The following is a 13,078-nucleotide window of genomic DNA, read 5'->3' on the forward strand; positions in this document are numbered from 1 at the left end:
TTTGCAATGATTGAAATGAGTTATCGTTATCAAATTATTCCTATTACATAAGAAAAAGATAAATATTTTATGAACGAAACATCCTAAAAGATTTCTTTCCACGCAGAACAAAAATTCTTTAAAAAACGAGTTATATTTATTCTGTGCGGAACAAGGAAAAATGTTTGTATTCCGCCGCCGCTTTAACTTGAATAAGGTCGCGAATTGTTTTCTTCAAGGTAATTCCTTTCTATTACATTTACAGTTTAGATTCCGATTATCTTTTACTCAGTAATCAGTGAGGCATATTGTTAACTTATTAATTAGTTGCGCGGTCGTCACGGCTTGTGTTGTAGGTGTGTTATATTTATTACAGAACATTCTACGATAAACAAAGTTATGGGAACTTCATCTTCAAGATCCTTTTCTCCTAAATGTGGAACAAGTAAAAATGAAAATGAAAATCGTAAGTAATAAAATAAAAAGTACAATATTTGTAATATAAATATATCAGAATAAAATTAAGTCACATGTTAAAAAAAATAAAATCAATCGATATGTGTTTTAAGAACAATTCTTACGATATTAGTTTCAAGCCTACATAGTAACTATATTTGATTTTTATGACTAATGCAAAAAGTATAATTTTTATGAAAATATTTCGTTTTAATATTAATTTTTAAATTAATAATATACAAAGATTATTTCCCATTTAAAAACCATAAGTAATCATAATTTTTTTTTATCAATAGGTGGGACAATATCACGAACTGATTCAACAAACCATTATGTGGAATCTGTAGTTTGTAAAGCAAATGATCTGAAGGAAAATGAGATGAAAGTATTTGATATAGGAGAGGAGGGTAAAGTGTTGTTAGTTAAACAGAAGGGAGAATTCAGTGCAGTGGGCACTAAGTGTACACATTATGGAGCCCCACTTGTGACTGGAGCCCTAGGAGATGGAAGGGTGAGGTGTCCCTGGCATGGGGCATGCTTTAATTTGAAAACCGGTGATATAGAAGACTTCCCCGGTTTTGATTCCTTACCATGCTATCAAGTTACTGTGACAGAAAAAGGAGAAGTTAAAGTAAGTGCTTTTTTATATTTAATATTATTGATTTTTACACAAAGACGAAGTGTTTGTAGCATAAAAGTGAGGCATGTTAGAAGGCCTCGGGAGCTGGATATATGGATGTTACTTTGAAGGTATCTCCAGAACGGCAGCATGGATTCCATGGAAATTGGTCATAGATGTAGAACAAAGTCTGGACAAACACATAGGCTACTAATTAAGGTTTTTTTCATTCCGTGCGAACTGAGTCGCGGGCGACTACTGTTATAAACCTTGGACATGCAAGAAAAGCATCTAAAAATTCTGTGATTTTTCTTGCATATGTCAAAAAGTAATTCATTAAAAAAAAGTTAACTGCCGGTTAAATTTTTATAATCGTTCACGGAAATTTCATTTGTACTAAAATCTAATAATTGAAATTCCTAATGGCTATAGGAATTTTAATCTAAATTCCGTAATACCGGGATGTCGCGCTCACATCGCAAGATTGCGAGGTGAATAATAAAGATAAGGGCGGACTTTTATTAAGTTTATACTATTATAGTGCTTATTGTAAACTCCTAATTTTTTTTCTACATTTAAAAAAAGAGTTGCCGAATTTTTCGAGATTGCCAAATATATTATTGGACATAATTGTTTTACTTAATTTATTGTTTAATTAAAAATGTTAGAAAAAATAAGCAATAAGACAAAAGCCCTGGCGTCATAGCAGAACTTACAAGTCCATTAACTTTTTTCCGTAGTTTTATAAACTTATATCATTAACGAATATTGTTATTGCTGCAAATACAATTTAATGAAGACTATGTTAAGTAAAAAGGTTTGTCGACGTTGACATGGACGAAAAGTCGTATAATGAGAATGGAAAAGGCCGGCAACGCATTTTCGGTTCGTCTAGTATTGCGGACGTCCAGAGGTGTCGATAATCACCTCTGTGTTCCCGCCGCTCGTTTGCCTTCTTCTCTTATGAAAAAAAGTAAATAAAATCGAACTTAATTTACGTCCATTTCTGAGACCGAAATCTCTGTATAAAACATATCCTTTTCATGTTTGACAAAACAGAGATAACAATAGGTTTTAAACGAGGATTTTGACTCGTGGTTAGCAGTTAAAACTTGTGACTAACAAATAAGTGAGTAATACCACGCCTAACATTGTTATCCGCTGGACGAAGGCGTTTCCACCTTATCGTTTTACGGTTTGTTCCAACTTAATAGACTTTTATGTATTGGAAAACACGTTAAAGTTTTATTGGAAACTTAGAATTTGAAAAACGAACTGAATTTATAAAAGAAATCTATGGAAAAAGATCTATATAATTATAGTTAAATAACGTATTATAGTAAAATTAGCGCCAATGATAAATTATAAATCAAAAAGTTCTAAGTTGGTCATGGTCATAAAGTGGGAAAGACGAATTAAAAAAAAACGATTTAGTTGCTCTTTAGCTTCGTAAATAGTTGCTTCAGCATATGAATCTGAGAAGTTTTTTTTTTTCAAAGGAAAAAAAGAATTTTTATAAAGAAATTTTATACTAATTGCAATGTCAATATGTCTCGATCGTTAGTAGGTTATTGTATGATAAATGATATATGCCCGAATTCTGAAACGTCACTCAAATATCTACTTTCGTAAGCAGTGCTTATAATTTAAGAGACGTCAAAACTTAAGTGGAATTCACAAACGCTAATCAAGACATCTAAGCGCGTGATTCCGTAAGTAGACGTAACATTTTTACGTCATGGCAACAACCTCTGTTCTGTGTCAAAGAGTATGTAGAAAAGATTTGTTCTCAATTACATTTTCTTAAAATTAACTTTTTGTATCCGGTTCACGCAGCAAGGGTTAGACAATGTATAGTTGTAAGATGAGTTTATTCCCAAATATCAAAGAATATTAAAAAAATACTGCATGCTATGAGTATTTCGTATTTTTTTAATTGATAGCAAAGAAGATTATAATAAAAGAATATCATATCTATTTTAATTATTTTTAACAAAAAATAAATAATTTTGGCCGTATATTTGTAGAATGGAATGCACCGGACATTATTGTTTATTTTGATATTGTGAATAATAACAGTGCGACGTTTTCAAAATATTCATCTCCTTCAATCAAGAACCTTTTTTTTAAAGTTGGAAGCGTGTTACACATTAATTTCCACAACTCGTAATAGACTATGGAAGAAAAGAAAAAAAGGGGAAGTAATTATACGTCTTTTGAGAAAGAAACTCTTTTAAATCTTGTATACAAGTAAGCACTAATATTTGTTATATAACTTTAATAATATTTAAAGCATTATTAAATAAACATGTTTTTGAAGATACAGGGATGTTATAGAAAATAAAGAGACGAATGCAAACATTATTACAAAGAAACGAGATACTTGGGATTCTGTGTGCCAGCAGTATAATTCAGTAGCTGTGAGTGGCACCAGAACATGGCAACAACTCCGCCACTTATACGAAAATATGAAACAGCGGTCAAAGAAGAATTTAGCTGAATTCAATGTAGGAAAATTTTATATTGCTTTCAAGATAAATATTACAAACATAAATGTTCAGTAACTATTATTTATTTATTTATTTAATACCACAATATTTTTAGCGTCATCAATTTTATGAAAAATGTAAGGAAATTAAAAAGAAGGCAGCTATGGATAAGGTATGTATATTTTTAATTTCTTATCAAGTAATAGAAGATATCATAATAAGCTTTTCTTTTCACATATCTATAGAAAGAAATAAATCTCACTGGTGGTGGTGCTTATAAACGTATACTTACCGAACAAGATGCACAAGTTTTAGCTATGGTAGCTCCACAAGTTCAGCCTCTATCCAATGTATATGATGATGCTGCATTATATTTTGGTTAGTGTAGCATATTGGCATTACAATTAGTACATACATTTTATATTCAATAAAAATAAGTTGGTATATTGCCATTGAAATGTGCAGCCTGGAATATGAAAACTCTGTTGTTTCCGATTGTATATCTTCATCATAGTCATCATATTCACATACTTATCCCACTCGTCACATATCATCCCATCTTAACAATCTTTCTTTTCTGCCACATCTGCTCTCTTTTCATGCGCCCCTTTCACTGCCCAACATTATAATATTTTATTTTTAGGTGATGAAGCGAATACTTATAATGAAAATGAAATAAATCCACCAGATAATTTGCTTACCATTGAAACAAACACAGATAATTTATGTGTGCAGAGTGGTATGTACATACAGATAATAATGCAGAGTTAAGGGAAATATGATCGTATTCCCTAAAACTACCGCTCAGGTTTTTTTTATTACAGTATAGTATAGTAGAATAGTTTATTTTTTATTATAGTATAAATTCTGCTAGAGGATATGCGTAGGAAGAGGGTAGACTCGGATATGACAGCTGATAGAGATGTATGGAGGAGTAGTACATACTGTGCCGACCCGATAGGGATAAGGGCAGGTTGATGATGATGATTTCCATAAATTCTGGTAATTATTATAAAATAATTGTTACAAATGTTTAGTATTAATACAGTTTACTAAACTTTGTTTATAATCATTTTTTAGATAACCATGATGCTACCCACTGTCTCACTATAAATAATTTACCTGAAAAGGAAAATGTACCTTCAGCTGCTACCTCAAACCCTGGTAAATATAATTGTTTGTAATCTAGAACCTTATTTACCTTTTTGAAGTTATTACTACATTGTTAAATTTATTTATTGATAAAACTTTTTCAGGGCAGGCAAAATCCAAAACAATTAAAAAAAGGCATGGCGATGACCTTAAGCATGCTTATTTTAGAGCAAAATTAAGAAATGCTAACTTAGAATATAGACAAATGATTAGTAAACATAAGTTAGAAATACAAATACTAAAATTAAGATTAAATAAATTGAAAACTAAATGAAAATGAATTAATTATAATAAAAATAAATCTTAATCTATTATTCCTACTTTTACTTTTATGTTATGATGATATTCTATTAATCAAAATGAAAAAAGACCAATTGAAACTTTGTTTATATTAAATTTTTTTATATTATTTTGTTTTATATTATAAGGTGGCAAACGAGTTAACAGCCACCCGAAATCCCTGACCACTGTTAAAAATAAATATTGTTTCTTTTAAAAAATAAAACCAAGTTTAAAAAGAGAAATGTGTATTGATTAAGGTTGTCCTGATAATAAAATTTTCATTACACTCAATGCCGACAGGTGGATGCATAAACTCTTCCATGTCCACGGTGTCCTCTTCTAAAAGTGGATCGTTCTGTAAAACTGCAATATTGTGCAGTACTGCGCATGCAGTGATGACAGCTGGAACATTTTTTATGTTTAAACCCATCCCCACTTGAAGGCAAGGAAATCTTCGTTTCAGAACGCCAAAAAGCCTTTCCACAACGTTTCGGGTTTTAACATGTGCCTGATTATATGCTTCTTCAGCAGGCGTTTGTGTATTTAGTATTGGTGTTAAAAGGTATGGTCGACAGGGGTAGCCACTATCTCCAAGAAGCACCATAGAGCCAAAGTCGCCACGTTCAAATTGGGCACATAAGGGTGAATCATTAAAAATTGTGCTATCGTGCACAGAGCCAGGCCATCTGGCAATTATGTTTCTTATGCATAAATTGGAGTCGCACACAACTTGAATGTTAAGTGAAAAGTATCCTTTTCTATTCCGAAACATTTCTGAATTAGATCCCCCTAAAAATAAACATAAATATGAGTATTCCTCGCCTTTAATCATTTGTTCATCTAGTAATAAGTAGTTAACGGTGTACATACCTGGTGAGTTAATTTTAATATGAGTGCAGTCCACTGCCCCCACTACTCTGGGAAATCCCGCAATGGAGTAAAACCTGTGAGACGTATTAATATATATATATATATCATTTATTGACGAAAAGTTCGAAGCAGGCCGACGCGGGCAAAGAAAAATGTCGCTACAAACCTATTTGCAATTCCAATATATTCTTCTGCAGTCGGCATTTGGATATAAATAGGTTTCAACTCTGCTATCTTTGCAGTAACTCTATGAACGATCCTATGTACCGTCGCTTGTGCTACGTTAAAAGTATCTCCTACCATTCTTTGGTAGCTCCCGGTCGCATAAAATCGCAGTGCAATAAGTATTTGGTCTTTCGAACTCAGCGCTCTGTTCCGTCGTGTTACCGGCTGAATAGTTTTTCCGAATACGGAGTCCAAATAGAGAACAGTTTCTTTACAAAACCGAAACCTTGAGCGAAACTCCGCATCCGTGTACTTTGTGAAAGCATCGACTTTTCTGGGGTTTCGCCGACATACACTACTCCTTTCATGGTCCGAAAGCGATGATAACGACGATAAAGACATGGTTTCTCGTAAGGTTTTTGAGATTTAAGATTTGAGAGAGATTTGAGATGCCTCACGACCGCTCTTAAATTTTTGACAAACTTAAGTCGACATGACAGTTCATTTGACAGAAAAATGACACTGAGTGACGATTGAGAATACGAAATTTGGTTTGAGTGGCCTGTAAGCATCGTCTTACTTGAGTAGCCTCAAATTTGAGATGCGCCTTTAACTGACGTTTGAAAATTCCATATTGGAGTTTAAGCGTGGTCTTATCTTTTAAGACGCCGTTACATATTTGAGTGACGTTTCAGAATTCGGGCAATAATCAATTAGATTAGAAATAAAATGATTTACATTGATATATTTACTTGATAAGTTTTCTTTCAATCAATCATGTTATCGCATTATATGTAATCAGTCTGGTATTGTATATATATAAATCAATATTTATCATTTTATAGTACTTGGGTTTTTTATTTATTGGAGGAAGGAAATTAACAGTGTAGTTACTTGATAATTGTTATAACTTCCTGAAGTCGAATAGTTACGTTTTAGTCAAAAAACTTATTACTCTTACTAATATATAAGGGCGAATGTTCGGATAGACTGATGGATGTTTCTTAGAAGGTATCTTTAGAACAGACCGTCGGTGGCTTAGCAGTCAGGCCCTTGACTTGCAATCTGCAGGTCCTGAGTTCGAATCCCGCCATGTACCAATGTGTCTTTCGATTTCCGCTTGGCATATGTACATTTATCCGACGTTCTTACGGTGAAGGAAAACTTCGTGATGCAACCTGCAAATATCTGAGAAGAAATTCAAAGACATGTTTGAAGTCAACCAGCCCGCATTGGGTCAGCGTGGTTGACTATGGTCTAGTCACCCATAACTTAGGGTAGGCTCCGAGTCCCTCGGTGGGGACGTATAGTGAGCTGATGATGATGATCTCTGGAACGGCTGCATGGAACTCTTTGAAATTTGGCATAGATGTAGAATATAGTCTGAAAGAACAAATAGGCTACATTTTGAGTTTTTTTCTTTTAATTCTCCGCGGATAGAGTCGCGGGCGATAGCTTGTTTTTAATTAGTTTAATTGCCGCGGCGTCTTGGTATATTAAATGAGCCTTGTTCAAACTTGTTAGTTATCGTAACTTCGCTTTAAACAAAACCATACAGTTAACTTTGGTAAAAATATGTTCGACCTAGTTATGTGCTTGAACAAGGTCTCTTTCACACTATGAAGGATAACGAGTTATTTTGTGTTTCTGATATGATCCGTTACTAATTTTTTATTGTTAAGACTAGCGGACCCGACAGACGTTGTCCTGTCTACATGTCTTTAATTTGAATAAATTAATATGAAGTTAATATTTGATGAAAATTGTGAATCTAAACCATTCCCAGATCCCCTTGAACACACACAAAAAATTTCATCAAAATCGGTCCAGTCGTTTGAGAGAAGTTCAGTGACATACACACTCACAGAAGAATTATATATATAAATATAGGAACAAAGTACGTAATGTTCTTATAATATTCGTGACGTATACTATACTGTTTTCATAAGGTGCAAAAAATATATATTTATATTGCTTTAGTACTTTAAGAACATTAGCTTACATTTTTTTAGTCTACTAAAGATTAGATAAGGATATCAAAATGCATATAAAATTATCGATCGGATTCTATTGAACTTTATTACGATTTTATGTTATGATGTATCATTTTTTTTCCATTTCCTTTCTACGTTATTTTAAAAAGATAGGTTATAAAGACTATACAGACAATTATGTATACAAATCAAGTAAAGAATTACTTAAAATTAAAAAAGAAGAAAGGTGTGCCATTATTGCACAGGAAGTTCGTAATCTCTGCCTACTCCAATTAGCATGAGTGTCATGTTTTTAATTATATTATTTGACAACGTTTAAAACGTAATTATTTCCGTTTTTTATCATGTTATGTTTTCCATTTCGCACATGTGATCAGAATTAATGTTTAGTCATATGTGATTTTTTTTGTAAGATTGTTCGAAACATGACGTAACTCTTTGGAATTTATATCTATGGGGCTGACAGAACAGCGCAGTCGCCTTCATAATAAAGTTATGTGGGGTATAAAGTACATAATAATCATATGAACATTGTTTAATGTCAATCTCTTATTAATTTATTAAATTCAGTTTACACTCGCGTATTTCTTACTAATATTATAAATGTGAATGTTTAGATGAATGGATGGATGGATATTTGTTTGAAGATATCTCCAGAATGGCTGCGTGGATCTTGCTGAAATTTTGCATACATATAGAACATAGTAAGGACGCACATAGGCTATTATTTTTTTTTATTCCGCATGGACGGAGTCGCGAGCTACAGTTAATTTGTACATAAACATAGATCTCTGGTTTTTCTAAGACTACTTTTTTTCCTAAATAATCAAAATTTAAATGTGATCCGAGAGTAAAATGGACGAGGAAAAATTTCTTGCAATTCTGCGACCTCGCTTACCGACCCTGTCCGTATTTCACATGACTACTATGACGTAATAATAAAGGCGTGCAATGTTTTCAAACTGCATTACGTTACTTTGAGTTTCCACCGTAGAAACTGAATTATTGTTTTTGTAATTCTGTGGTAAAAAAAAACAGAAATAAATTAGATTTTTTATGATATAATATTTTAGTACATTTTTCTTAATTTACCAATTTCATTTGTACCATACTTTTAGACATTATTAATTACAATTCTTTGGCGCGAATGACGTGCTCTCGTTACAAAGTCTAGTGTCAGAATGAATGTGGACACAAACGTCGACATTTTAGTAAGGCTAGTGTTGAGGCAATACATTGACTCATTTTCGGATTTTATTTCTAACAATACCAAGTAAGGTCTAGGCTTGTAGTAGGGTATGGTTTACGACAATAGTAAAATAGCGGGATTCGAACTCCGTACCCTTTTTTTCCAGAAAGAAATGTTTTATGCATACTCCGCGCTCCGGGGGGACGCGGTAGTTGTGTGGGATTCTCCTCCATAGCGGAGGCATACACACTAAACCTCTCTGTTCCTCCAACGTATCGGGACGGGGCCACAGGCACGCTTTCGCTCTCGTCCGCGACCCAAAATGCAGTACTCCGTACCCTTAACCATTAGGCTATTGGCCCTCTATAAAACAACGAAACAGGGAAAATATGTTTTTAAATTGTGATTTTCGCAGTGAAAACTTGCTGCATAATGAAAAGAGATAAACAAAATATAGCAAATAAACATAATACGTGTTAACAACACTAATTATATTTTATGTTTTATGGAATTACCAACAGTCCATGTGACTCAGTAGAAATGACTTGTTAGCTAAATTTAGACTCTGAATACAGAAATCACACGTCAAATGTTTGTTTCTAAATTAGTGGCACGAAACATGAACAAAAACATATCGTTATCGCAGTTTTTTTTTAAGAAGCATGAAAGAGATGACAGCATTGTTTTATACTAGTGTTTCTGCAGTGGAAATCCACGAGAAACGTTCTAATTATTTGCAATATCTCAACTCATATCCGCTGTTTTATTATTCATTGTAACTCATTGATTTATGTACACAGATGAAGTAATCGTCATAGATCTCTATATCTCTAAGAGTCTAAGCAACGTGACGTGTATCCGTTGTTTTTGTATATGGAATACGAAGATAAATAACTAAGAATTATTTCTAATTAATTATTTAATGGTGGTTAATTAGTTAGCCGTCAAAGATTCAGAGAGAAATTAATAAAACTAGGGAGCGCAATAAGTAATGATAAATATATAGTAACTAGCCGTCGCCGCGACTCTTTCCGCGCGGAATTAAAAAAAATGTAACCTATATGTTCTTTCAGACTATGTTCTACATCTGTAACAAATTTCATAAGAATCCGTTGAACCGTTCTGGAGTTGCCTTCGAACAAACATTCATCCATCCATCTCAAGATTCGCTTTGAGCCTGTACCTTAATAAAAAATCTAAGTTGTTAGTATCCATCCATTTACACATTCGCATTTATAATATAAGTGAGATTCTTGTTAAAATGTGTTTTTGGTTAGCAAGAATATAGATATAAACTAAAAATGAAAGGTCCTATATTGAATAGCTCAGAGTTGGTTATGCGAAAGCGATGCATTTTAACATTGTTCATTGATTCTCATTCGTTTAAATAGAATGATATAACCTTGTTGCATTTGATGGAACGTTGAAATAGTCACACCAAGGTCACACCAAGCTCGATAAATCGTTACAAAACAGCTTCACGGTACTGACAATTGAAAGTTAGTGTAAAACAGTAAATATTTTATGAACTACAACTACGAAGTTGATTGTTTCATAAAATATTTGTTTTATACACACTTGTAGCTGTGCACATATTTTAGATGCTTAGAATGCTGTTTCATTTTTATCCAGCACTTCATCACCAGCTCACTATACACCCACTGATGGGCTCGGAGCCTAAGTTAGGAGTGACTAGGCCATAGTGAAATATTCAAAAATCTTTCCATTTTGATAGTTATAAAAATTATGTAATTTATCTATTTTCGCATTACAGGTGCGCGCTAAAATATCGGATTTAAAATCCAACAAGAGATCAAAGGATATGGGATCAAGAGCGCCCTGCGACGACACTTCAGTAGTAATCATCGGCGGAGGTCCTTCGGGCGCTACTTGCGCTGAAACTCTACGGGGCGAGGGTTTCAAGGGACGCATCACTATTGTCGCCAAAGAGAACTACCTGCCTTACGACAGAATCAAAATATCAAAAATAACAACACCCACAGATATAGAGAAACTGCAAGTCAGAAACCAAGACTATTACACAGACGCAAATATAGAAATCCTTAAAGGTGTCGAAGCGACCAAACTCGAGCCAGAAGCGAAAGTAGTTCATCTGAGCAACGGAAAGAAATTACCTTACAGTACAGTTTATATTGCAACTGGATGCAAACCACGAGTGCCCGATATTCCAGGCATCGATTTGAAAAATATATTCACAGTTAGAAACTACGAGGATTCCGTAAATATCCTCAAAGCTTTAGGTTCAGATAAAGACAAGAACGTGGTCGTTCTCGGACTCAGTTTCATCGGTTTGGAGGCAGCGGCGTCTTGCACACAAGCGTCCAAGTCTATGACCGTCGTTGGCAAAGACACCGAGCCCCTCGGATTAATATTCGGACCGGAAATTGGCAGGAGTCTAAGAAAACTATTTGAAGAGAAGAATGTTAAATTCCATTTCGAAACAACAATTACCAAATGTATCGGTGAAAATGGTATGATAAAGTCCGTTGAACTGGCCAATGGTACTACATTACCCGCAGACCTGTTGATTTTGGGTGTGGGAAGCACATTCTATACAGACTTCCTCAAAGATAGTGGTATCGCACTGCGGCCGAATGGTGCGGTTATTGTATCTGATAAACTGGAGACGAATATCAAAAACGTTTACGCTGGCGGTGATATCGCTTACGCACCCGTGTTCGCTCATAATGACGAACAAATGGCCATTGGACATATAGGTCTTTCCCAGTACCATGGCAAAGTTGCCGGTCTTAACATCTTGAAGAAGGAAACTCAACTCAAAACTGTGCCATATTTCTGGACCATGCTCTTTGGGAAGTCTATACGGTATGCAGGGTGCGGTAAACCATCTAGCACACAAATAGAGGGAGATATTGATGCATTGAAATTCGTTATATTTTTCTTTGATAACTCGGATAAGGTTATAGCCGTGGCATCATGCATGCGGGATCCTGTAGTCTCTCAATTTGCAGAACTTGTATATCAAGGTAAATCTTTATACAAGAAAGATCTAAAGGATGATCCTTTCGCATGGACAAAGTAGATGTAAGATTCAGTATTATTTATCTTAGTATTATCAATTCAATTGTGGAATTTGATATAGAGAATGGCTCTGTTCTGTAACAGTTTAATTTTAAATCGAGTATTTTTAATTGAAATAGGATGTTATTTAAAAAATTTCATGCTTGTACACATCTATAATATTTATAATATAATAAACATTTTTAACTAAAAGACTTGTTGAACTATAGTTTATGTTCATAATGTATTCATGTAGATTATGAAAAGGCCATCACTATCCTAAGATCGAATCTTTTTCAGAACAGAGCTATGTCAAATGTACTCACAATGCAATAAAAAACTTCATTATAGCTTATTGCACATAGTGCTTCAAATCTTAATTTATATATTATTTAAAGCAAATTTATCTGCTTCTAATAAAGGTATTAATATAAAATATTTATTTGCAAATATTTCTGTGAATTTATAAATTAAACTATAAAATAAGCTAATTTTGAAAAATATTTAAACAAGTATTTATAATGTTCAAGTTTTATATGTGTCTATAAATGTGATATTACAGTGTCCATGTACTAGTTATGTGTTAATAAATAAAGTATATAATGTTATAATAACACGGATTTTATTCGGATTACATCATTGGTACCATATTGTATGAACTATAGTTTAGAAGATAGAATGCATACGAGAAGAGTAAAAGCTACAAACTCACTATTTCTTATTGTATATTCAAAAACAATACATTTACAGTAATTCTACCAAATAATATAATAAAAACAAATTCTTGCTTAATCCCAACTCTCCTTTACTCTGAGGTGTTTCAATCTTTCATAAAGTGTAA

General features: G+C 33.4%; 1 protein-coding gene across 1 annotated transcript; it reads left to right on the forward strand.

Annotated features, from left to right (window-relative positions):
• LOC106117582 (apoptosis-inducing factor 3) lies at positions 1 to 13,026 on the forward strand. Its single transcript, XM_013311949.1, has 4 exons — positions 1 to 218; positions 356 to 445; positions 732 to 1,066; positions 10,970 to 13,026. Exons 1-4 carry the CDS (start codon positions 161 to 163, stop codon positions 12,257 to 12,259), a joined length of 1,773 nt encoding a protein of 590 aa, XP_013167403.1. The 5' UTR covers positions 1 to 160; the 3' UTR covers positions 12,260 to 13,026.
• The last annotated feature ends 52 nt before the right edge of the window (positions 13,027 to 13,078 follow it).

Source organism: Papilio xuthus, unplaced genomic scaffold (assembly GCF_000836235.2).
Source record: "Papilio xuthus unplaced genomic scaffold, Pxut_1.1 DF827679.1, whole genome shotgun sequence".
In the NCBI taxonomy this organism is placed as follows: domain Eukaryota; kingdom Metazoa; phylum Arthropoda; class Insecta; order Lepidoptera; family Papilionidae; genus Papilio; species Papilio xuthus.